At 37.3% G+C, this 27,510-nt stretch overlaps 1 protein-coding gene across 1 annotated transcript in view; it reads left to right on the top strand.

The window, feature by feature from the left end:
• Positions 1-26,027, top strand: part of ERLIN1 (ER lipid raft associated 1) — a 40,023-nt gene extending 13,996 nt beyond the window's left edge. Inside the window, exons 6-12 of the mRNA XM_059398342.1 lie at positions 285-410; positions 3,394-3,467; positions 10,402-10,460; positions 12,567-12,658; positions 20,376-20,465; positions 21,501-21,580; positions 23,728-26,027. Of these exons, the coding sequence (XP_059254325.1) occupies positions 285-410; positions 3,394-3,467; positions 10,402-10,460; positions 12,567-12,658; positions 20,376-20,465; positions 21,501-21,580; positions 23,728-23,949 (743 nt within the window). The 3' untranslated portion in view covers positions 23,950-26,027. The remainder of the gene's footprint in view (positions 1-284; positions 411-3,393; positions 3,468-10,401; positions 10,461-12,566; positions 12,659-20,375; positions 20,466-21,500; positions 21,581-23,727) is intronic.
• The last annotated feature ends 1,483 nt before the right edge of the window (positions 26,028-27,510 follow it).

Raw genomic sequence — 27,510 nt, 5'->3', positions numbered from 1 at the left:
AGTACAAATGTGTTTTTGTCATACTCTTGCTTGAACATTTGACGGTTCCTTATTATCTCCAAGATAATGTATACTCTCCTTAGTATGGAACTCAGAATTTGCCCATTAGAATTGCAAATGCAGTAATATTTGGAAAATTGAGCACAAGGAACGCATCAAGGTTTGTGAGTGGTTTCATTTTTCCACTATTTTTTTTTCTCACTTTTCCTCATGTATATTGTAACTTTTACCTTGGCTGAATTAGAGGATACATGAATAAAAATGGATTTTACCTTTCCTTTCAGTGTTTGATATTGTGAGGAACTACACTGCAGATTATGACAAGACCTTAATCTTCAATAAAATCCACCACGAACTGAACCAGTTTTGTAGTGCCCACACTCTTCAAGAAGTTTACATTGAATTGTTTGGTGAGTATCTTATTCATTATAAATTAAATATGTGAATAACCAATTGGAAATCTTAGTCGACTCTATGGACTCTATAATATTAGTAAACATTATCCTACAAGCATTTCTTCCAAATTTATAATAAAACATTTGTCTTTAAAATATTTCTAAGTTTAAAATTTCTTTCTTTTTTTTTTTTAAAGATTTATTTATTTGTTTGACAGACAGAAATCACAAGGAGGCAGAGAGGCAGGCAGAGGGAGAGAAGGAAGCAGGCTCCCTGCTGAGCAGAAAGCCCGATGTGGGGCTCGATCCCAGGACCCTGGGACCATGATCTGAGCCGAAGGCAGAGGCTTTAACCCACTGAGCCACCCAGGCATCCCTAGTTTAAAATTTTTTATGATTAAGTGAATACTTAAAAGATATTTTAAGAATGATAATTTTCAGGCGCCTGGGTGGCTCAGTGGGTTAAGCCTCTGCCTTCGGCTCAGGTCATGATCTCAGGGTCCTGAGATCGAGCCCCATATGGGGCTCTCTGCTCAGCAGGGAGCCTGCTTCCCTCCCCTCTCTCTGCCTGCCTCTCTGCCTACTTGTGATCTCTCTCTCTCTGTGTCACATCAATAAAAAAAAATTTTTTTTTAAATGATAATTTTCTGAAATCTATTATATGTAACTTAATAGAGATTGGAAAAAGATTATTTGCAGGCTATATTCTGTTTTTACCATGATAACTTAATGAAAATTAGCCTCGTTGCTATTTTAATAGAATATTTGGGGAAATTTAGAAGTCTTTTCTTGGGAGTTTCCCAAGACCCATCTCCATGTTTGATGACTGACAGGAAGTCAGTTTCCCAAGACCCATCTCCATGTTTGATGACTGACTATGAAGACTGACAGGACTCAATAAATGTTCTACTTATAGCTAGGATACAAAAGGATACAAAGTAAAACCTGGAAGAAGCCAGACACAAGTTTCCAAGAATCTTCTCCCATTGGAGGCATACAGGATACACTTACTTCAGTATTAAAGTGTGACAGACAACACATGTGAAATGTTGTCTGCTAGGGAACCTCATTAGAGATTGCCCAGAATTTTTTTTAGGCGGGAGGGGCAGAGGGAGCAGTAGAGCGAGAATCTTGAGCACACCCTGTGCACAGCTTGATACGGGGCTTGAACTTATAACCTTGAGATCATGAACTGAGCCAAGATCAAGAGTCGGACACTTAACCCACTGAGCCACCCACAAGCCCTGCTGCCCAGAATTTTTATTGGGGGCTAACATATAGGCATCCTCTGCCTTTAGCAATTACCAAAATTCCATAATCCCAGAAGAAAGGCACATGTTGCATAAACCACATTGTATAACAGGTTAGGCAGAGTGAGTCATTACAAGTTCTGGGAGTAGTGGGAATTCTTTCCAGATCCATATTCTGGGTGTCAGCTAACGGCCAACTTGCAAACAGGCCTTTCTGAGGATCAGCGCTTCAGGCCTGCTATGTTAACTCTTTTCTGCACAAATTACTTTTCATTTGTGGTAGTGAAAGCTATGACCTGTGATAGAGTTGTTGCTCTTGGTTGCTTACTTCTCCCCCCAGGAACTCTTAGTGAGTTCTTACAGGCAGGCATAGGGTTAGCTGATCCTTTTGGAGATCTACCAATTGAGTCCTCATTGATGACTGACAACTACTAGGTGTATGAGAAAACTGTCCTCATTTCTCACATCACGAGTCATTTTAATAATGGTGAAAATACATTGAGGTGGATAGAAAATTCATGAGTTACAAGGCCAAGTGAAGTGATAGCTTTATCGTCCATTCTTGTGTACTTCAAAAACCTTTCTATGAGCCTGCCCCCTTCCTTTTTTTTTAATTTTAATTTTTTTTAAAGAGAGAGTAAGTGTGTGTGTACATGAGCGAGAGGTGGGAGGGGCAGAGAGAGAGAAAGGAAAAGAATCCCAAGTAGGCTCCATGCTCAGCCCAGTACCTGCCATAGGACCGATCTCACAACTCCCGAGATCATGACCTGAGCAGAAATCAAGAGTCAGATGCTCAACTGACTTAGCCACCCAGTCGTACCCTCCACCCACCTCTTAAATCCAAAATACTCGCAGAGATCCATGGAGATGAAATTTAGTTATTTGGAGATTTGGGCTAAAGACTGACTGAGGGGCACACAGGTGTCTCAGTTGGTTAAGCGGCCAACTCTTAATTTCGATTCAGTTCATGATCTCTGGGTCCTGGGATCAAGCTCTGGATAGGGCTCCAAAACTGGGGGGGATCTACTTGCGGATTCTTTCTCCCTCTCCCCACTGATTTGCTCGTGTGCACGCGTGTGTGTGCACTCACTCACTCACCTTCAAATAAATAAATTTTAGGGGCGTCTAGGTGGCTCAGTCGGTTAGGCATCTGCCTTCAGCTTAGATCATGATCTCTGGGCCCTGGGATCAAGCCCTGCATCGGTCTCTATGCTGAGTGGGGAGTCTGCTTCTCCATCCTACTTGTGCTCTCTCTAGCTCTATCTCAAATACATAAAATCTTAGAAAATGAATAAACATTAAAAAAAAGACTGAAAATGGGGATTTGGTTTTTATGAGAATCAGGACACATATTCAGTAATCACACTGAATTAAAAATATTAGAGACCTAGAATCTTCATTTATTGGATGAACAACCTACTTTTCATCTTTTTTCCTTATATAGTCTTTGTTTGACAGTTCTTCACACTTTCTCCCATACAGAGGGAAAACTAAATATGCATTTTTAGTGTACATATAATAACTTCTATATTTATAATATATAATTAGCTTTTTATATATATACACATATATATGTATTATATATACACATATATGTACACATATATACGTGAAGTGGTTTAAGCTCTATAGAGCAGTACCATAGAAACTTTAAGTCTAATAATGATTGGGTTTCTTTCAGTATTAATATAATGAAAAAAAATTTTTTTGAGTATCATAAGAGATGTTGTTCTTGGCCTCAAAAACAGATCAAATAGATGAAAACCTGAAGCAAGCTCTCCAGAAAGATTTAAACATCATGGCCCCAGGCCTCACCATACAGGTAAGCCCTTTTCCTAGGGAAATTCTGTAGGAATTTTGAGAACTTTGAATTGAATTGTTCTTTCATTGGACATTATTTACTCAGCAGTTATTTAATTGAAATGCTATGGGATTTTGTAGAATAGCTTTCTCAATTTGACTTTAGGTCTATGCCAAAATAAAATACTCTGTAGCTTGTCCTGGCTGGCATTTTCTGTTGATAAGCTGCGGCTTTTGCAAGGAAATGAAATCCACTCACTGCTAATTGTGAGGCATTATTAAGATACAGTTATGGTTATTAATCATTGTAGGAGTAAGGTTTTAGACTCAGTAAGATTATGAACAAGGATTTCAAGTATAAGATTTGAACAATAATTCTAGCAAAACAGATGTCACATATGATTAATTGACAGATGAACTGGTGGCATGATTATTGCTGTAAGTCTTTAGAATTCAAGAACATTTCAAGAGAGTCTGCCTGGAAACAACTATAATGGAGTTGGGATTTTAGGTGGGTCTGGAAGAATTAGCAGGATTTATATGGTGGGGAAGGAGTAAGGCAGGTGTTTCAGATGGGTAGAATGGCCTGAATAAAAGGAAGGTGGCAGATAAGTTTGGTGGTGGTGATGGTGGTGGTGGTGGCAGCGGCATTGGGAGATAGAATGGGGAGGGGTTGTGGGCTGGCTTTTTTGGGTCAGTGTTTTTACAGGTTGGGTTGAAATCCATGAGTAATTCTAAAATCAGTTTTAGTAGATCATGACAGCATTTTAAATAAAATAAAATTGAGTAAGAAAAGAAATCAGAACACATGACATGTAATAAATTTAAGTATTGTTCTGTAAAACTTGTTTTCTCTAAGTGTGGTGTAGATGTTTATATTGGGTGTCAATGTGAAATGCAGATCTTACAGTGGTCATAGTAACATTTAAAAGGTATCTATGGCTATAGGTCTGGATTACCTGAGAAGTGGTAATATGGCTTCTGTAGTACCCTTTCTTAGAGTTTCTAGGAGATCAGTTGTGGTAATGGTTACTGCAGCTAAAGAGAAAAACTTTGGTGTCATGAGTCTCAAGTGTTGCACTGTTGAGAATGTGCATTCACTGTAAGTGACTTCGTGTGATCTCATAACAAGACTGGAGATGGTGAGGGTTTTCCCTGTCCTTACTCATGCCGTGCCATCATCTCTGACTGGTGCCTGAGGGGAAGCTGCCAAAGTTAGGGATCATTTGAAAAGTCCACTGCAAACTTTATAAAATCCACCTGGTTGTCCATTCAGTTGTGGTGGGAGTTGCTTTTCTATGTTAAGGATAACAAGTGTGAATGTCACAGATTTTTAGATACTGCTCATGTTGTTACTTGGGAAATGTAGCTCATTCTTAACAGCTGCCTGGAATTCTTTGCCTTATATTACATAATCATTTCTCTGTTGTTTCCAATTTTTTGCTGTTAACAATAGGGTAGGAATTTTTTGGCACATCTCCTTGTATGTACAAATTATCTTTCAAAACCCTGCACAAATCTGTAGTTTTTTCAGCAATATATGTGAGTACTGGTTTCTCCATAAACCTCACCAGCAGTTGACCCTGAGACATGCTGATTTTTGCCATATGGAATGATGTTATATCTCTCTTTGATTTACATTTCTTTGGTTATTAATGGGGTTGAGCATCAAGGGGGTTTTTTTGGTGGTTTGGTTTTATTCTTTGGCCATTTTGTACTTTGTCAACTGCCTATTCATATTCTTTCCTCACTTTTCTGTTGTGTTGTTTTGCCTTTTTTTACTGATTTATAGTAGTATTTTGTATATTCTGAATATTTTTATGCACACGTGTGTTCTGTATGTTTTTTTAAAAATTAGATATTGGGAAAAAGATGAATAAGAAGATGATATTCACCCGTAATTGTACCATGCAGATAAGAGTTTGTTGTATCTTTCCAGGCTCTTCTTAATCTAGAGGAGCATGTGTTTGTTTATAGGTATAAATAATGTTAAATTAAAGTGGGATTGTACCATAGCTGCTTTTTTCACTAACAGTATATATAAGCATCTTTTCAAGTCAAAAATATAGATTCACTACATTATCACTTTTAATGTTTTTTATTTAATCTGTGGCTTCCAGTTTTCACTGTTAGACACATGTTGCAATGACAAGCTTGTATATACATCTTTTTAAATCCTTTCCTTAAAATACATTCTTAAAAGTAGGATTGAGGAATCAAAGTGTATGTATGCCCTGTTTGGAGGCTTTTTGGTAAATATTGACAAATGTGGCCTTTCAGAAAAATTTAACATCTTATTCTCTCATTGGCAGTGTTGGTGAGGTATAGTTTTCTACACATTTGATTTTATGATTGTACCCAGATAATTACAGATGCATGCTGACTTTCTTAATCCTTGGAGAGAAATTAATTTGGTATTTTGTATTAATTATTGAAGTTGAATGCCCTAGGATATTTAATGGCCATTTGTATTTCATTTGTGAATTGTTTCTTGTGTTTGTTCATTTTTTAATAATTTATCTTTTTCTCATTTAAGTAAACTGTTTTTAAATAAATATATAACTTATTTTTAATATGTTAATTACTACAACTCTAAGATGGATGGGAATTATTTTCTCCTAGTTTTTTCTTTACTACTTACTATCTTTTTCCTCCTGGCAATAATGAAGTTTTAAACTTCTGTAGAAATTTTAGTATTTAGTATTTAGTATTGTGGTGTTTTGTAGTGTTGGCATGTTTTAAGCTACTTTCTTTTTTTTTTTTAAGCTACTTTCAAATTACAACATTTTTTCTCTGTTTTATTTATTTTAAAGAGAGAGTAAGAAAGAGCACATGGGCACAGCGGTGGATGGTGGGGGGAAGGAGAGAAAGAAACTTAAGCAGAGCATGCTGAGAGTGGAGCCCAGCCTGGGGCTTGATCTCATGACCCTGAGATCATGACCTGAGCCAAAACCAAGAGTTGGATGTTAAACTGACTGTGCCACCAAGGCACCCCTTTATAGTTGTGTTTTTTAGATTTGAATCTTTCATTCATCTGAAATCCATTTTGATGTCAGTTGTGAGATAGGGCTCTAATTCCCCATTTCCCCAACTTGGTAGTAACAAGAATTATAGAATAATTTATGTCCCCATCTCCCTTATTTGAAATGCCATTTCTAGTGTATGCTAAATCCCATTATATAGTATAGTTTTTTTGGACTTTGTTCATCTGTTTCCTATTCCTTCATTAGTTTTCGAGCCCTTAGTCTTTTCCCATCAAATCTTCTCTCTTATTTTTTCCTTCTTGTTAGTAAATGACCCCTCCTTCCCTCTGACAAATCTAGATATATGGGAGGCATCTCTAACAACCCTCTCACCCTTAACATCTAATCAGACCCCATACCCTGCTGATTTTACCACCAAAATCCATGTAAAACTGTGTTCTTCTATCTTTACTTCTATCTTCCTAAGCCAAGCTACCATCTCTTGCCTGGATTTCCAACAGTTGTCTCCTGCAACGTTGTCCCTGTTTGACGTTTACCTTTATCCACATCATTTTCTGCATAGCAATGAGGAGGATCTTTTAATTTAGTTATAATTTTATGTTGTTTTTATAGAAAGAATTACCAAATGAAAAAAGTATCACTTCATGTTTTTTAAACTGGTAGATCAAGATCTCCATTGTTTTGCTTGCTTTAGTTTTGCCATAAAAGTTTATTAGGAACTGGAATGCATTTTTAGAATTTCCAGTCTGTTTGTCGCCTTCCTTCTTTAACACATTACTATATGTTCATGATAATCAACTTTTTATTCATTTTTAAAATCTGGTAAGAGGTATTATCTTTCTAAAAATAGTGGCCTTTCATATTTCTGCGAGCTTATTCTTCCAGCTTAGTTTTCATTATTGATATTTTCAAGCTCTGTCAGGTTCCAAGTTTAAAATTGGGAACATAGTTTATGGCTTTACTTAATCATATCATATTTGTTTCTTTAGAATTTTTGACCAGGTGAGAAATTCATATCTCAAATTAAATTAATACTCATGGATTTACTAAGTTTTAATGCTATTAAATGTAGTCTTTTTTTGTACAATCATTGAGGATTGCAAATGATTCTTGGTAAATTTTAATTGTGTAACTACTGGTTTGCTGAGTTTGCTGTTTCTAATAAATTTTTTGGGTTAATTTCCTTGGATTTTTTGTTGTTGTATACGTGGTATAAACATTTAACATGAAATCTATCCTCTTAAATTTTTAGGTGCACAATGCATTAATATTGACTGTAGGTGCAGTGTTATACAATAGATCTTTTAGAGCTTATTTATCTTGCTTTTTGCAACTTTATGAATTTCCTTAGATTTTTTATTTATATAATTATACCAAAGTAAAAAATCTTGATTTTTTTTTCCCCTCTACAACCATTTCCCAGTATCCAAATCACCTTCTTTAAATTCTTCACCTAATTCATAACTATCTGAAAGTTTCTTATTCATTATTTGCTTTTTGTTATCTGTTGTGTTTTCTCCCTTTAAAATTTTCAATTCCATGAGAGCATTCTTGCCATGTTCACTGCTGTATCCTTAGTGCCTAGAACAAACAGCGCTTGGCACAGAGGCACCCAGTTAATACTTGTTGAATAAACAAGTATTAACTGTAATAATCAGTATTTTAATTTTGCTCTTTGTATTTATACTCCATTTTTCTTGAACAACTACTGTGTCAAATTTGAGTGGTGAAAGTATACATCTTTGATGTTTTTTCCCTATGTTATTAAAGAGAGTGACTATATGTTGGGTTTCCATTTAAAATATATGTTTATAAGCAGCAGTCACTTTGAAGTACATTCATTTTCCACTCCTGTGTGTGTATTTTGGCCATTGTTTTTGGATATGTTGTCATTTATTTATTTATTTATTTTGAAGATTTTATTTATTTGAAAGAGCATGACCAGGGGGCAGAGGCAGAGGGAGAAGCAAGCTCCCTGCTGAGAAGGGAGCCTGATGTGGGGCTCAGTCCCAGGACTCTGAGATCATGACCTGAGCTGAAGGCATCCCTTTAGCCACCCAGGCACCTTGTCATTTTATTTTTTGAATCTGTTATAATGTAACTTACATTATCTGTTACAGTAGGTGTTTATTTTACACATACTTGGGAATTCCGAGATTCCCAAGATTAGCAAGCATGTAGTGTGTTCTTTAGCCTCATACAGCAAGATGTCTTCAGAAAACAGTCATGTTTTATGCTTTAAAAAAAATAAGACTAGAGGGGTCCCTGGGTGGCTCAGTCGTTAAGCATCTGCTGTTGGCTCAGGTCATGATCCCAGGGTCCTGGGATCCAGCCCTGCATCAGGCTCCTTGTTCAGTGGGGAGCCTGCTTCTCCCTCTCCCACTCCCCCTGCTTGTGTTCCCTTTCTCGCTGTGTCTTTCTCTGTCAAATAAATAAAATCTTTTAAAAATAAATAAAAAATAAGACTAGAAGGATGTATAGCTATTCTCTTAATTAAATGCAAAATGAGAGTGCTTCCTTCTGAATCATATTAATACATATTAGAAATCATCTGCATTTCTGATAGTCACATAGTCAAATCTGGAATCTCACAGATGCTGGTTATAAATTTTTATTTGTCTTCTAGCTATCTCCATGAGTTGTCCTTATGTCTTCACATGCTTCAATTTCAGCATATAATGAGTTTTTCACTACAATCCCTAGCTGCTTATTCCATTTCACTACTTCTTGTATTTGGTTATGATAGTTCTCAAATTCTTCACAGATTTTACTCTTCTCTTTCATGTAGGAAAGTCTGTGTTGCTTGAAAGTCTTCTTTCAAAAGCCTTTTTAAAAGAAGGTTATGTGCTTGAGAAAGAACATGAGCAGGGAGGGAAAAACAAGACGAAACCAGAGAGGGAGACAAACCATAAGAGATTCTTAACCATTCTTAAACAAACTGAGGGTTGCTGAAGAGAAGGGGGCTGGAGGCTGGGGTAATTGCGTGATGTCACGAGCACTGTGTATTATATCAGACTAATGAATTGCTGAACTCTGCCTCTGAAACTAATAATATTCTTTATGTTAATTGAATTTAAATCAAAAGAAAGTTATGTGCTTAAAGGCTTTGTTGCTTAAAGGTTTAGCCAATGTTCAAAGAGAAATTAAAACTTTCTTCAGATCAGCAGTATTTTGTGTGTGTTTGCAGTATGGGGCAGGGGTGAGTATGTTTAACTAGTTAATCAGAAACTTAGAGAGTTGCCTGATGTTGAAACCTCAGCCTTCAAAAGGCTGCACTTCCCAAGTAAATAATCTTAATTAATGCCAAAGTGCAGGATGGTTAGGGAAACACAGTGTCTAGTAAAGGGTATCTACAGAGACAAGTAGACTTTGTTCTAAGTGAGATTGTAGGAAGAAAGAGCATAAGCTGCTAACTGGTATTTGTTTTCCTTCAACTTTGGACTCTTTATGTATAGTTGGTACTGAGTGATTGCAGGTTTAGGAAATAGTAAATACATTTGTTGTTCACTGTATTAAGTTGCATATACTGACCTGAACTTTGTTTGGTTTTATTTTTGTTTTTACTGTTTCCTCCTTCACAATTTAAATCTTGTAATTTTGCCTTCCTTCTGTTTCTTTGGTTTGCAGACTTGAAAAGGAAACGAAAGTATCCAGCTGAAGAGCTTTGTAGAGGTCTTTTAAGGGAGAACCTTTTCCCTAAAGGAGTTTGTTTCTGTAGTGGATAGAGTGATATCTCCCCTGACCCCCATAGGCAGGCATCTTTTAAAGAAACAGGAAGCCGTGTTATCTATGATTCTTGGTGTGATGGCATGAAGAATAGATTTTCTAGTGGAATCTCCACACATGTTAGTAGGCAGCTATGTCTTGATTGTTTTATTAGTTTCATTTGAGGAGTTTCATTTCATCTGTAGAAGATGCAGTTTGAAGATATATTTTTCAAATATACTGTGGCTTTTCACTTTTATTTTTTAGGCTGTGCGTGTTACAAAACCCAAAATCCCAGAAGCCATAAGAAGAAATTTTGAGTTAATGTGAGTAATATGCTTGGGATCCCAAAACATTTATTTAGGACTGCCTAATATTAATATACCAGTGTAGAGAAAACTTATATGAGATGTTACACTCTGGGGTGGGGTGTATATCTATTTCCCATACTTTAATTCTGATAATATTATCTATTCTTGTGTCTTAATTCACTAGAGTATTCTTAGTTTTTTCTTTATATATGAACATATTTCAGAAGCAGCATTAGTGGCTAAGGATGCAGTTTGCTCTAGAACTGTTGTTGAAAGCCTAAGGAGTTATAATTTGGACATGAATATCTTGAATTAAATTTGAATTTAGGAAAGAGTCCTAACTGCTAAGGTTGAAGAGAGTGCCCGTGTTGTGTCACTGTGTTACAATAGTAAGAATAGACACCTTATCATTACAAAGTTTGGTTTTCCATTACATGTGATTGTGTCTCTAAACATACACCTAGATCTTTACAATTTGCTTCTGGGAAGCTGTGCCTAAATTGACTACTGATAGTCTTCTCTTTTTTGGGTCCAGGGCTGAGTGGGAATAAGAAGTTATTTGCTTGATATGAAATTAATTTCTTAGTGTTCTGAATATTCGTGTTAGGGAAATACCTACTGTGGTTGAAATGGCAGTATTATTTTTGTATGATAGGTACTGAAAAGAAGAAACAAAAGTCTTTAGGAAATTTGGCTAGTATTTTAAGAGGAAAAATATGAAATGCTGGAATAGTAACTTTGCAAAAGTCAGGAATACAACTCTTTAAGTGTAGAGGGTTCAAGAAATAATTCTTCTTCCTAGGTGATTTACTGCTGAGTCCTTACTGTTCCCAAGTCTCTATCTTCTGTTATGTAGAATTTTATTTTCCCTTTTCATTAGTAGAAAAGGAACTCCCTCTTTTAAAGCTATAAAGCACTGACTGCCAGGCTGGATAGATCATGGATCCGATCCATTGGTATAAAAAAAAAAAAAATTTTTTTTTTTTTTTGATCTTTTAAAATTTATTTATTTGACAGAGAAAGAGAGCATGCGAGACAGAGCAAGCATGGGCAGGGGGAAGGGCAGAGAGAGAGGGAGAAGCAGACAGCAGACCCCCTGAGCAAAGATCTCTATGCAGGACTCAACTTGATCCCAGGTGGGACTCGATCTGAGGACCCTGGGATCACTACCTGAGCCAAAGGCAGACACTTAGCCACCTAGGCGCCCTAAAAAATTTTTTTGATTGAAGGCTCAGGATGTCTTAGGTTTTCAGTATGATAGCTTCTAGTGATGGAAACATGAAGACTATATGTTCTCTGCCCTCAGATAACTCCTAGTATCGAGAATGCCATTTTATGTGTTTACCAGTTTGGCAGGGGGAAAGGAGAGCTCTTTGGGGGGAAATTTTGGGGGGGAACTGTTGGAGTTACTTTTCAGATAAATCTGGATCTTTCCTAATTTTATAGACTATTACAATCCCACATTTAAAAGCCGCCTTGAGGTCTAACCGCCCACATAATATTAATCTTTTTCTATACTTTTTCTGCTCTGTGGTCACCTGGGTCACCACTTGTACATGCTTAATGATGGGCCAGCCATTTCCATTATTAGAAAGCTCAGATTCTTAAAAAATTCTTCTTCATTGAGCCCCAGTTCACCACTTAATAACTAATACCTAATTATAAATAGGGTAGCTGCGTAAGCCTAAGGAGCTGCTGAAATCTAGCTCCATTCTATTTATCAGCCTATGGACCTGAGGGACTGCATCTGCCCAGAGGGTGTTGCATTTTGCACATTGGCCCAGAAGTATTGTATGGGCTAGCTGGAGGCCTAACAACAGAGGAAGCATTTATATACTCTGGGTACTTGCAGATCACAGGCCTTTCCATGATACAATTAGAGGAAGAGGTCAGACTAAAATTCAAATGTATAAATTGATTCCCATATCTGGGTGACTTTGGGCAAATCATTTAACCTTTCAGCTTCAGATTTATTATAAGTAAAATGGGGTAACACCTCTCTAAGCACCTTAATGGATCAGAAAGTTCGTGTTGCAAATGGTTCTTTGACCCACTATAGAGTCAGATTTATTGGCTGTGACTGCACATCATTTCTAATTTTAATAATATTTTGATTCACAGGGAGGCTGAAAAGACAAAGCTTCTTATAGCTGCACAGAAACAAAAGGTTGTGGAGAAAGAAGCTGAGACAGAGAGGAAAAAGGCTGTTATAGGTACTTGGATTTCTTTCTGAAATGAATGTCTTAAGTCCATGTTTTATGAGTTTGTCCTGTTCTTTGTCATTCTGACACTGGATATTGATAGGATCAAATAAGATTGCATCATACATAGTGGAGACTTCTAGAAACTCCTTTTTGTATATTCAGATGTCCTGCAGCTTTTAAAACTAGATGGTGTCAGTACTTAATGAAGTGCTTTGGCTCTCTACCATGTCTTTGGCTGCTATTGCTTTTTTGAGGACAAAAAAAGTGGGTAGGGTTTTTGGGCAACACTAGCCTCTGTGGAGTAGAGTTTTGTTCCTATAGTTTAAGAATAGGAAAGTTTTTTGGCCAAAGCTCAGGATTATAATATGTATCCTTGCTCTTGACAAGCACTGAGTTTTATGTGGATGGGTAGATGTTGTCCTATTCAACAGAAGGGCAGGATTGCTTACAGCTTATTTTGAATCACAGTGAAACTTCTCTACCTCCAGGATACTATATATTGGACTGCCCTCTTAGACTCTCAGTTGTTTGTTCTTTGGGATGCTGGAAGTTTAAGAAGCATTTCTTTAACGATTTCAAGTATGCAGGAATGCACAGAGACTAGTAAAATGAAGGCTTAATATTTGCCACATCCTTTCAGATCATTTTTTTTTTAAGAATAAATTTATCATTTTGAAACCTCCTATGTACCCTTACCTGGTCCTATTTCTTGACTTCCCTTCTCTAATTAGGTTTTATTTTAAAATTTTTTATACAGCTCTTTCTGTCCATATTTTTATACTATAAATATATAACAATATCTGTAACTGTAAGTATATAACAATAAACAACTCATAGAATTGTCTTAAACCATAAAAATATCAAACTCTTTTATTTCACAACTTGCCTTTATTTTACCAACATTGTTTGAGTTTTATTCATATTGATATGTGTAGATGTAGTTAATTTTTAACTGCTGTGCATTCATTCTGAGAGTGAACCTCAGTTCATTCTAGCATTACTGTTGAAGAGTTAGGTAGTTAGTAGTTTTTCCTTATGAACAGTGCTGCAGTAGCCATATCTTTTTGTGCACACATTCAGAGTTTTCTGTGGGAGTGCTACTCAACATGCATGTAGTGTCGGTCAGTGCCCTGTTTCACCAGCTTTTTGTTTCTGATCCATAATGAGGTGACTTCAGAATTGAGAATGAGTGCTTAGAAGTTCTTACAGTATTGCACATTTTATGTCTGTTGAGTCTAATAATAAAAAACTGGAGCCTGTGTTTTTGTTTTTAATAGTTTTCCTAATAATTAATTTTTATTCTAATTAATAAAATACTGCTTCCCAACAGACTGAAATACAAATAAGGGGGGAGGTTGCTTTCCCATAGGTAGTTTGAGAAGCATTGCTCTGGAATACATGTCTCAAAGTAGAATTGCTGGGTCACAGAGTACATACATCTTCAAATTTATAACATTCAGTCTTGCCAGATTGCTCTGTGAAGTGATTCTACCATTTTACCTTCTTTTCAGCAGGGTTTGAATTCCCCATTTATTCCTTTGTTTGCCTTATTGAATTCCCATTTCTGCATATCCTCCTCAATTCTTAGAGTCATTAAACCTTTTAAAATTTATGTCAGTGTGATGGTGGAAAACATTTCATATAATCTCAGTTTGTATTTCTCCGATTACTAGGAAAGTTGAATATTGTTTATTGGTCATTCAGGTTTCTCTTTTTTTGTATGTGAGCTGTCTGTTAAACTGTTAGCCCATTGTCTGTTTAGTTTTTTTGAGCTGATTTGTAGTTCCTTATATCTTCTGGATATTAATCCTTCCCCAGATCTATGCATTGCAAATATCTTCTCTCACTTTGTGGCCTGTCTTTGAACTTTATGATGTCTTTGACATTCTTATATATTTAAATTTCATGTACTCATATTCATCAGACTTTTCCATTCTGATTTGTGCTTTTCCCATGCCCAAAGTAATAGTTTTATTCTAAAAGTTATACAGTTTTGCATTTTGTATTTAGATATTGAATCCATCTGGAATTTATAAATTTATAGTATAATTTTATAAATTATATTAGGGTTTAGTTTGAAATTGGAATTCAGTTTATATTTTCCATGTAGCAAGCTAATTATTTTAGACAATTGAAAAGTTCATTATTTCCTCTATTTATTTCTAATGCCATATCTGTCTTATAACAAGATACTGTATATAATTTGTTCTGTTGCTAGGGTCTGTTTTGTTTTAATTTCTTGCTCTGTCCTTCTCCAGAATTACCTTGTTTCACTTACTGTCACTTTTTATGTTAAGTCTTGCTATCTGGGAGAGCAAGTTTCTCCTTAATTATTCCTTTTAACGATTCCTAACTATTCCTAAAATTGTCTGGGACAATCAGAGGCTTTTTATTCCTCCATATAAATTTTAGAACCACCTCAAGTTCTGTAAAATGCTGTGCTGAGATTTTGATTAGAATTACATTACCTGTACATGTCAATATGAGAGGATTACAATATTTATGATACTGAATCTTATAAATCTGTTTATATATCTCCATTTATGAGAAAGGTCTTTCAAAAAGGTGTTATAATTTTCTTCTTAAATTTCTGGTGCTTTCTTTCTTAGAGTTTTATTCTTGTTTATTTTTCAAGTTTTTTACTATTAGAAATAGGTTGTTGGTTTTTTTTTTTTTAGATTTTACTCATTTATTCCAGAGGAGGATAAAGTGAGAAAGTGTACATGCAAATGCAGAGCAAGGGGCAGAGAGGGAGGAAGAGGGACAGGCAGATCTCCAAACAGAGTTCAACCCCAGGACCCTGAGATCAGGAGATCACGAGATCATGACCTGAGCCAAGCTGAGTCAAAACCAAGACTGAAATGCTCAACTGACTGAGCTACCCAGGTGTACGAAATAGGCTCTTTTTTGAAGGTACATTTTCTAACAGGTTTTTGCTTTTGTGGAGGTACGCTGTTAATTTTTTTTAATAGGCTCTTTTTTGAAGGTACATTTTCTAACAGGTTTTTGCTTTTGTGGAGGTACGCTGTTAATTTTTTTTATTTGTTTAGCAGTCTTGCTGAAAATCTCTTCAGTTTCCCATGTGAGCAGTCAGATTATCTTCAGGACAGTTCTGATTTTTTCTTTGTAGTCCCACATCTTTGTATTCTTCTTAACTTACTGGTTTAAGCTATGATTTACAGTGCAGTGTTGAAAAGAAGGATGGCGACAAGTAGTCTTGTCTTGTTCCTAACTTTAAATATTCCCAGTGATGTTTGCTCTAAATAATTTTTATTGGGTTAATGAAGTTTCTTCCTGTTTCTTGCTTGCTGAGAGTTTTTATCATGAATGGCTATTAAATCTTTGAGAAATTTTTCTGTATCTGTTGAGAGGACCATATAACTTTTCTTTTTGAAGCTGTTAGTGTGGTGAATTATATTAATATATTCTCTGTTACTGAATTATTTTGCCTTCCTGGGACAGACCCACTTGATCATGATATAGGAGAGTCACCCAATACACTTCTCTTTATGTCTTGCTGATAATATCTTTAAATTTTTTACTTTTATTCATTTTCATTTTTACTTGTATTTCATAAATTTCAGCTTACTGTCAGTTTTTTCATGGCTACACTAGCCTCAAAATGAGTTAGAGAGCATTTCTTCTTTTTCTGTGTTACGGAACATTTTATATAAAATATGTTATCTCTTTGTAGGTTTGGTGGAACTCACTTGTAAAAACCATCTTGGTCTCTTGGGGTTTGTGCTTTTTTTTGTATGCTTGTTTGTTTTTTGTTGTAGCATTTAGCCTGCCAGTTTAATTTCTGTACTAACTATAGGTCAGTTTCAGGTATTTGTTTAAGTTTGGTCAATATATTTTTCTAGCAAATTGTCATCTGAAACTTCAGATTTGGGAGCATAAATTTGCAGAATTTTCTTTTATTTTTTTTTAAAGATTTTATTTATTTATTCGACAGAGAGAGATCACAGGTAGATAGAGAGGCAGGCAGAGAGAGAGAGGGAAGCAGGCTCCCTGCTGAGCAGAGAGGCCGATGCGGGACTCGATCCCAGGACCCTGAGATCATGACCTGAGCCGAAGGCAGCGGCTTAACCCACTGAGCCACCCAGGCGCCCCTTGCAGAATTTTCTACTGATTTTTAAAACCCTCTACCAAATATGAATGCCCCCTTTTCATTCCTAGTATTATTTTGTGCCTTCTCTTTTCCTGGATCAGATTTGCCAGAGTTCTGTTATAATTCATTCTTCTTTTCACAGAGCTGCATTTTTATTTCATTGATGCTATTATCACTTACTTTTTTATTAAATTATTTATGCTTACTTTATTATTCTCTCCTTTCTTTTTGGACTTTTCTCATTGGTTCTTTTCTGACTTCTTGAGTTACTTAAATTCTTTAGTTTTCAGTCTTTTCTGATGGAAACATGTATGATAAATTTTCTTCTAAGTTCTGCCTTAGGTACATCTCACAGGTTTTGAAATGTAGTTTATTGGTGTTCAGTTTTAGTTTTTATAAAAACATTTCCATTATGATTTCTCCTTTCATTTATGAAGTATTAAAAGTATTTTTTCAGTTTTTTATTGGATGGGTTTTCAGGAGGCTACCACTTTACCATTGATTTCTAATATTGCATGATAGTCAATATTATGCAATTTCTAATATTGCATGATAGTCAGAAAATATGATCCGTTATTTGGATTCTGAAATATTTTTTGAAATTTGCTTTGTGGCCTGTCAATACATGGTACTTTTTTGGTAAATGTTCTGTGTGTGCTTGAGAACATTGAATGTGTTTTCTTTATTTGTTGGATACAGTGTTCTCTATATCTATCCATTAGGGTCAGGCTTATGAATTGTGTTGTTTACATCTTCTGTATTCTAATTTTTGCCTTCTTGAACTGTCAGTTACTGAGGGAGGTGTGTTAAAATTAAAGTCTCCCACTATGACTGTGGATTTGTTGACTTATAATTTTTTTTCTTTATATATTTTAGGGCTATATCATTAAGAGATTCAGGATTGTTACATCTCCATGGAGAATTGGTCCTATTATGTAATAACCCTCATTATTCCAGACACACTTTTTGGCTTAAGATCTATTTTGTCTAATATTAAAGCTATGCCAGATTTCTCTTGGTTAGATATTTTCTTGATGTATCTTTTCCCATCCTTTTACTTTCAACTTTTCTGTGTCATTATGTTTTAGGTGTGTCTCTTGTAAACAGCATATAGCTGGATTTTGTTATCTTATCCAATGTGAGACTCTGTCTTTTAACTGGTGAGTTTAGTCTTTTTATATTTATTGTAGTTACTGCTATATTTGGATTTGTTTTGTATCATTTAATTTTGTGCTATTTACCACGCATATTTTTTCCTCTGCTGCTTTTTTCTCTCTTTTCTGATAGGTATTGAATTGATTGGATTTTCTTTATTCTTTTCTTCCTTTTACTTGATTAGTAGATTTGTATTCTGTTTCTAGAATGTATAACTGGTCATACCTGTAAAATGTTAATAAGCATAACTGATTTGACAGAGTCTAAAGCTAATCATCCTTTCTGTCCTCTTAAATAAAACTAGAATGCCTTAATTCTTACCACTGTTTCCAGTTTTACGTATTGTTGGCTCATATTCTGGTTTTATGTTCTTTTTATTCCCCCATTAACTATTATCATTATCATCTATTCTTAACAGTAAATATCTATTTTGATTTATAGGTGTTACTTAACTTTTCCCTCTCCATTGTTTTTGACAATTCATTCTTTTTTCTGCTAGTTTGTTGTTGTTATTTGTTTTTTTCAGTGAAGGCTAAGGAGTAGTTACTTAATCATTCTTCTTTGGTCTGAAATGGTTTTGTTTCCTTCTTAAATGGTAATCTAGCCTGTAGTTCTAAGCCTAATGAAACTTACTTTTCTTTGTCACTGTGGCAGTAGTATTTCATTTTTGTTTGGGTTCCTCTTCTTTTTACTTTTACCATTTTTCTCTATGCCTTTGGGTGTTTCGATTTCACTGTGATGTGTCTAGAGAAAGTGTACTTATCACTGGGCTGGTGGATAGAGTTATAGTTATAGATAGCCTCTCTGGAGTTGAAGCCCTCTTGTGGTCTCGATTTTATAAAGGAGCTCCATTTCTAACATCTCAAGGCCTCATCTCCTGACCCTGCATGAGCAATAGTCCAATAGTCCCTCTCCCTCACTTGTCTAATAACCACCACCAAGGCCACCACTCTACTGGCTCTCAGCTCTCCCTTTGTTTATGTTTCTTGAGGATCTCTCCTCCTTTCTTGTGATCTTAACCATGCATTTTAAAAAAACAAAATTGTTATATTTTGTCTAGGACTTAAAAGTGTTGTTACCTAAAGGGTTTTCTAAGCCTACTCCACCATTTTTCTAGAACTGTTAAGTCTGCTCATGCTCTTTACTGGTTTATCTCTGCATGTGAGAGAGCAGTGTTAGATGGGATAACCGCAACAGTTTCTCTATGTTGAGACACCATTCTCTGGGTCCTAGCTGTAGGCTCCAGATGCCTTACCTGTTAATTCAAGTTTTATTTTGAGTTTCGGCTTATAAGTATGTTTCTAGTCCAGTTGAACATTGTGGTCTGTTTGGAGGGTGGTGTGATATAGGTTGATTTTAAGCTAATGAGGAGATAGGGAAGTATGTGCTGGAGTTGTTGCTAAAGGACACTGGATCTTCTGGAAATAGGAAGCCACTTGGAAATTTTTTTCCTGCTATGCACTTCCCCCAAGGGCCAGAGATAAGATGTGTTAAAATACTAACCCTCTGGCTGAAAAGGAGAATTGAGAATTATTCTTCAAGAATTGCAGTGATTGAATTGAAAGTGTATTTAGAATCTTTCCTCCCTGGTCCTGGATCCTTTGGTTAGGCCTCTAGTTTACTTGAGGGTGTTTGGTTTTTTCCTGCTGCAGCTAACTTGTTCATCCCCAACACTTATTTTCACAGAGTCAGAAAAATTAGCCTGCTTTCTCTTTCATGTTCAGCATAAGTCAGAATTATACTTCTCTGATATTATTTTCATTTTGTCATTTCCCTGATTGTGACTTAACCATCAATCAATTGATCCTGAGTATATTAAAATTCTTTAGCCCATTGCTGAAGATGGGAGTTATCTAGCCTTCTTTCTATTCTAATTATTTGTAGCAGAGTTGCGCAGCGGAAGCGTGCTGGGCCCATTCTAATTATTTGTTGTCTTCCCTTGTCGGCTGCCTCCATAATCACCTTTTCATTGTGATTTCATTCATTCTTCTTGTCTTTATGCCTTCTGCCATGATCTCCTAGGTCATGTCCATTATTTTCTTTAGGAATTCTTCCAGAAGGCCTTTCTTGGTTTAACTTACTTTCCTTGTTCTTTCTTTCTCCTGCCATTTTATAAGATTGTTCTGTGTTGCATTGCATTTTTGTTGCTCTTTTTTGTTCTGAGTACTTTCATGAAGTATCATTTTTCCTATTAGCTTGTGGACTGTTGCTGTGTATACCATGAAGGAATGAAACCTTTTGTACTCCCCTTTCCCACAAAACTAGCTCTGTCAACAGAACAGTGAAATAGGAAATAAATTCCTTTTTTTCTGTTGAGTAGTTTATAGTCTGGGGGGATAAAACTTAATGAAACAGCCCATAAAAATTGTATAAATGTTATGACAATGTGCTGCTTATTCTAAGTATTTCTGGAACTAGAGAAATATTTTTGAGTGTGTCTTCTTTTGTATATAATTACAGAAGCAGAGAAGATTGCACAGGTGGCAAAAATTCGGTTTCAGCAGAAGGTGATGGAAAAAGAAACTGAAAAGCGCATTTCTGAAATTGAAGGTACATCAGGGAGAAAAGAGGCTCTGACTGTCCCAAACTACTTCTCTGCCTCAGAGATCGGGCTCTTAATTGTGGTAGGTGGGAGGGCCAGAGACAGAATAATCTGGTCTGGAGGATGTGTCTGCCCTCATACCCCAGACAGATTTTTATAAAAAATTACCAATACGTGTTCAGCTCTTGGTTTGGTTTGTGACTATAGATAACTCATCCTTTCATTTTCTGTCCTTAAGTTGTGGCTTATTAGCTACCACTTTGTTCTCAGGCAAAGTATGAGAATTACTTATAACCAGTTGTAAGGAACATGTAAGATAAGAAACCCCACTACTACCAGTTTCTTTTCTACCTGGCAACAACAACAACAAAAATAACCAAAAAATTAAGGAAAAAATAAGCCCCAGTTTTCACAGAGGCTCTCAAACTCCTTGATATCCTATAGTGAGATGTTGATGTTCTGAGCCGTCTTGAAGACCAGACATTCAACCTCTTTTCTTATATACTACTACTTCCTGTCATTCTGCATTAACTAATTCTGGATCAAATTTGGAGGGGGTACAGATGGTGCAATAAATAGAGCAGAGCTTTCATATCTGGACTTCATTATTTTACTTGAAGCCTAGAGCCTGGGTAGGATATGAGGCTTTTTGAGGAAAAAATGGAAAGAAGGAACAAAATGAAGTAGACTCTGATGAGCTGAGAGTTCTTTGACGTTGACAAGAGTATTCCGCTTTGAGAAGAGTGTGTCTGGGGACTGGGATTTGAAAACTTGTTGATAAATGCCTTTATGTGATCAAGGAGTATCTGGCTGGCTAGTCAGTGGAGCATGTGACTTGTTTTTGGGGTTGTAATTTTGAGCCCCATACTGGGTGTAGAAATTACTTAAAAGAATAAAATCTTTAAAAAAATAAAGTGATCCAAATATTAGGCAGTAGAGAAAGAAACCCCTCCTTAACATAAAATCTGACCTCTAACCCAGCTGAGGAAATGGATTACAACTTTTCTTTGTTTTAAACACCCTAACTCTATTTTGCTTGCTAGATGCTGCATTCCTGGCCCGAGAGAAGGCGAAGGCAGATGCTGAGTATTATGCTGCACACAAATATGCCACCTCAAATAAGGTAACTTGCTCTCTGCCACTCCTAATAATAGAGTGTTTGGGATTTTGCTTTTCCTTGGGGCTGGGGTTTGGGAGGGGGAGGCTGTATTGTGATAGAGGTGATCTGTCCAGTGTCAAGGAAGGGTAGTTACCATCACACTCTCTAAAAACAGCCAATCATTTATCAAGACATATTGCACACTCATTGGGGAGAGAACTTTGTATAGTTCCTAGTAAAAGTGGAGAGCTAGGACAAAGGCAGATATGTAAACACAGGTCAAATACCATAAAACATCCATCCATAGTGTCGTATCAGTAACCAGGAAAGGTGAGGGTCTTCTCATGGAATGACAGGAGTAACAGGAGAAGAGTAAAGTCCATTTAGAGTTGCTTTCCAGGTAAGGTAGCTTTTTTGTATAAATGCTAAGCTTATTGAGTGTAGTGTTTCTTCCTGGCATTTTGAGATGGGATACTTTTTCATTGTTTAAGACTGTCTTATGTATTACGGGCTATTTTGTATCCCTGACCCTTGCCTGCTAAGCATCAGTAGTACTCCCTGCAACATATGCTTTCAAATGCCCCTGAGTACTGCTTGTTTACTGGGTTTAAAAATAATCTAGTTGTGAGGAACTTGATGTGTGATAATTTGAGAAAGGAGCGTGATACAGGTGAACAGTTTTTGTAAAAGTACTTGGGTTAATCTAGGTTTAGAGAACGTAGACCTACTTGGCAGGAATTAGGAAGAGGCAGCTAGAAGCCCTGTGGTATTCTATGAAGGGAAGAATATGACCAAGGTTTATAAAGTTTTTAATTGCAAAATAGATCAGAATATTGAAAGAGTTGAGAAGGAGGTCCATTGTGTTTGGCGTGGTTTAAAGGATTAGAGTCAAGATTGAAAGTATAGACAGGTCTTAAATTCTTTCAGTTTAGAAAGGAACAACATACTGTGGTTTCAGATGAAATGATAAGACATGGTAGATTTATAGAATGGAAGTTGTCAATACTTTGAAATCTGGTATAAATTTAGAAGTAAATTTAACATATCGGAGGAGACACAACTTTATAGAAACAGGATGGAATTTGGTCAAGATGGAGACAAGGTGAGAAACTTGTATATAAAACTAGCAATTCAGATCTGTCACAGGAGAACCTGGCTAGGCACACAAGTATTGAGACTTTGTCAGTGAAATTAGCCTTATGCTGAAAAGGACAGCAGTTTTATGCCATTTTGAAAAATGCTATCAGATAATGACCTATAGTAGTAAGGCATTAGAAAGTAATTTGGTTATGTGCTGATTTGATGAGTATTTCAGCAGACAGAGTGTAGATCCAAGGAGTGGAAGGTGTTGGGGGTCTATGAAGGGTCTATAGGACAGGCAGGGGATTTGAGATGTGGAAAAGATTACTAGGAAAGTTTCCCAGAGGCTTTGGGGAAAGTATATTCCAGGGAATATTAGGAATAAGTTTTGATTAAGCCCGGAGAGATTTTGGTTGGATGTATCATGGCACCATGATTTAAATTTAAAGAACTAAAAACTGTGATAGGGAGAAAGATCTGTTTGATTGACAAACATGTTCATTATAGTCAGTTTTAACAACCAGCTTCTAAGTAGAGGCATGAGGCCAGACTAGGTAATTTCTTGAGGTCTTTTTCCACTTTTAGAATGTGGTCAAGAAAAGCAGAATCATGGATGGTTGATTATAAGGTTCTGAGCCCAGCCCCTTTGAAGCTCTGCCACTCTCATCTGTTGACCTGTTTACTGCTTAAGAGAACCTGCAGAGATTGCAGGCTGATTCCAGGTTGAACTCAGCTAGATGGAATAAGAAAGTAGATACAAAAACATTTTATAGGCTTTAAGTCACTATAGAAATATTAGTAGTTATCATTGTTCCCAAAACCCACTTCCTCCATCCTTTTTTTTTTATTATTATTAAAAACGAACAGCTTCTTCCTGTAATAGGACAGGAACTTGTTTAAGGAACTTTAAGTCTAAAATATGGCTGTGAATGTGAGAGCCACACGTTAAAGTTGAGAGAAGGTCATGGGCGATGAGTCAGAGTTGAGTAGTGATGCAGGAGAGCTGTGGGGAAAATGCATGTAAGGAAAGAGAGAGATGACTGTTGGACCAAAGTGTCCTGATTCCTTTGCTCTTGTTTGCCCCCACACAGCACAAATTGACCCCGGAGTATCTGGAGCTCAAAAGGTACCAGGCCATTGCTTCTAACAGTAAGATCTACTTTGGCAGCAACATCCCTAGCATCTTCATGGACTCCTCTTGTGCTTCGAAATATTCAGATGTTAGGACTGGAAGAAAAAGTTCTCTCCTCTCTAAGGAGGCTCTTGAACCCTCTGGAGAGAGCCCCATCCAAAACAAGGAGAGCACAGGTTGATGCAAGGGGTGGAAATGTACTCCCATATCAGAATGTGGCCCAAGGGGTTAAGTGGGAACAATGGTTATACAACACTTCTGATTCACAGAGAACCTGTGCTCCGTCTGTTCTGCCTCTCCTGTGGTAGCCCTGGTTTATCAGCCGATTGCAGGATAGAGCCAGTTGTCTGGCACCCAGATGTCTTTTCAGCCACAGTTTTATCAAGTATCCTGTGTATGTTCCTTTCTGAACTGATATTCATGAATGAGGGAAAGTCTGATGCTAAGATACTGCCTGCACTGGAATGTTAGACATTAAGTATATAACAAGCTGTGTTTTTCTAAGCTGAGATCTATTGAATAATGTTTACATTGGTCCCCGGGCAAACGTGTGCTCAGCCATTCAAGACATAGGAGGCCAGAGAAGATGGCCCGGATGCGGTAAGTGTGAAGAAGACCGATCACACATGGGGCCCAGGCTCTCTCTGTGGGGTTCAGTCCCAGCGTTCATCCATGTGATTAGCATCTAGTCCGCTGAAGTTCTCCAGGAAATAATCTTCCACTTGAGCAACCATTTACTTGATACTATTTGCACCTTTTTATTTTCCTGTAGTTGAGTTGGCCTGCTGGGATATATGTACCTTGCCACCCAACCAGGGATTCCTAATCACCAGTTATTGCATTAGTAGCTTCAGAGATAGAAAGAGCTTGGCTTGACGTTCTGGGTGAGATGAAACCTTTGCTTTGAACCAAAGCTCTGGGGCCCTGCATTCCCCTCCATTGGATGATGACTGCATTACTGCCCCAGGCCATTCATAACTAAGGTGCCTGGTTTTTAGCCACAGAAAACTCCTTATATGTCACCTCTTAGCTCTGGCTGGCCAAGAGCAGGGCAGGGCTTTAACCAGAACTAAGGGCAGCATATAATTCCCAGCTGTTCACTGCACAGTATTGTATCATAACTGCAGGAAGTTTTCATTTTTAAAACTGGATTTGGGGTACATTTATTTGCCCCAGTACCTCTGCCTGAAGGCCATGTCCTAGGGCTGTCATGGTTACTAGCACACTGCTTCTCCTCAATATTGTTCTTCTGGAGCCTACATAGTGTGGAACAGAGTAACTTAGCATCTTTGGTCATCTTTGTCTTGTTTATTTCCCCCCTGCCCCCGCCTCTGAGATGCTGAAATCAAAGTTCTCCAGCTTTCACCCTCCCTAGGAAGTCAGGAATCCACTGACTTCCTGGGCAGCCAGGGGATTTAATCTCCCATGAGAGGATGACAGACTGAGTTATGAGTAAGCCTGTGGCTATGGGAGACCTATCTCATCTGGGCCTTTATTCCCTTCGGATTAGTTTTCCTGAAACAGTGTGCCCCATAGTTAGGCCTGAGTTTGTGCAGCTTATTAAGACATCTTTCATGTATACTGTGGTTAAGCCAGACAGAAGTCATGGGACCACTTTCCAGAAATCTTTCCGCTGTCAGTCCTGTCAGTCTCATGACAGCTTGCGGGTTGTGCCAAACACTTTCTATGGGGAAGGAATCCCGAATTTGAGTGGGTCTTTTCCCTGGGCCTTATACTAGAGAGGCATTTGTAATAATGGAGAGAATCCTTTTTTATTTTTGCTTATTATATGCACTCTCTTTATGAATGGATCTTGTGTTCTCTAGCCCTCCTTTAAAGAACCTTTGAACTGTAAGAATAAACTCTTCACCTGTCATGTATTGTTGCTGCGGATAGATAATGATTGTTGTGGGAAATTTGGGTCATTGACCTTTGTGCTTTCATTCCTAGAGATGTTTCCTATTCCCATGAGCTGAAAGCTGTTGCCCCAAAGTGATGGATGGGGATTTTCTTACAAGCCCCCGGTGGCAGAGTTGAGGAACAGGGAACTAGTGTTACAAAGTCATAAAGAAACTACTTCCACTTAAACTCTCCGTGGAGTGTGTTTCCCAGTGCTCGCTCAGGCTCTAAGTCTATCCCTCCTGCAGGGATGTTCCTTTTGGCAAATATACACTGTAATCTTGAAGTCTAAATTTATATGTGAATTGCTACCTTTTTTAAAAAAAAAAAAAGAAACCAAATAAAATTATTTTACTATCAGTGATTTGTATTTTTTCCTTATGTCTCCCATTATTTTCTCTTGTCTCAAACATAATCCTAAGGCTGTCTTGCCCATTTTGACTAGGTAGCCAGTTTATTTACTAGTTTCACTCAACTATAGAGGTGTTTCTTACACTCTTCTCAGAATACTGCTTCCCAGCTATAGGAATTTTGAAAGCAGGGTTTCCACTCTTCCTGACACAGAATTTAACTAGGAATGTTCTGATTCTTGGTGGGATGTGGTCAGCAGCAGAAGAGGAAAGAGGGAGGCTGGAGCATGGTGCCCTTCGGAGGCTGTCTAAGAAGGGAGGGAGGAAGTGGGGCAGTTAGACTAAGGCAGAGGAAGGACAAACAGTACAAATTATAACTGGCAGTGGTATGATGTAACTACTGTCACCAATTTAAATGTTAGTCCAAGAGCCAGGGCTGGACCTCGTCTACCCACCTCTCAACCTTTCCTTTCTGGGAAATAATTTCACAGTGATGTTGGGCAGCGGGGCTTAGTATTTGGGAATTTCAACGACAGGAGCCCTTTACTTGGGTTCCTGTGGACTCCAACCCCATAGTATTCTATGTTTGCTGCTGCAGACCAGGGAAATTTAACTCATTCAAACCAATTATCCAGTAGGTCTGGGTGGGTATTAAAATGAAGTGATTTAGAACTAAGTGATTTCTGCCTGTTGCTATGGAAGAGCAATTTTGTGAATTAGAAGTTGTGATCTCTGGTTGCTTGGTGATAGGTCCCAAATGTGTGCAATAGAAGGCTGTTTGTGATCTGGCCCCCACAGACCTCTCTAGCCTGAGTCCTTGAATGTACCTTCTCTGTGTCCCTTTAAATAAAGTGTTCTATCAACCTGGCTAATTTTTTCCCCTTGTAACTCCGACTTTCCTTTGCTAACTCCTGATAAGTCTTCACTTCTTCAGACAGATCACGCTAAACTGTTGGCTCAGGTCAGCACTTCACATTTCTGCCTTAGAACATTTCACACACGTCACTTTACCTGTTTGATGTCTTTCTTCACAAATGTTCAGCTCTCTAGGGGCAGGGACTGTGATTCTGCTCTTTCTTGGGCTGGTATCTGTTGCTCATCAGTTGGTCAGTGTCAGTTTTGTTGCACAAAAGAAAAAAAGGATGAATGTGAAATGCAGGAAAGTGAATAGTGGGGGAAAAAAGAAAGACCTAGAAATTAGGGTAGAGTATCTATCTGTGTGAGGACTTAATTTGTAACCATGGGAAGTTACCTAACATCTCTGAACTTGGTTACATCTTCACAGGGCTCTTCAGTGGGTTCAGCAACATATTTTTATGCAGTTTGCATAATGATTTCTGCATGGTGATTGTTGGGGTGCATTTTTGTCTTCCTAAACTGCGGGAGGCTGATCTAGACCCCGTCCAAGGCCCTGTCCCACTCTCATAGAGGCTGTATAAAGGGGGCAGTGATTTCCAGTAATGAGGATCTCATGATATCTTTATCATGATGGA

This window comes from Mustela nigripes, chromosome 4 (assembly GCF_022355385.1).
Source record: "Mustela nigripes isolate SB6536 chromosome 4, MUSNIG.SB6536, whole genome shotgun sequence".
NCBI lineage: Eukaryota > Metazoa > Chordata > Mammalia > Carnivora > Mustelidae > Mustela > Mustela nigripes.
The sequence above is the reverse complement of the archived record's forward strand: the minus strand, read 5'-3'. Positions and strand labels throughout refer to the sequence as shown.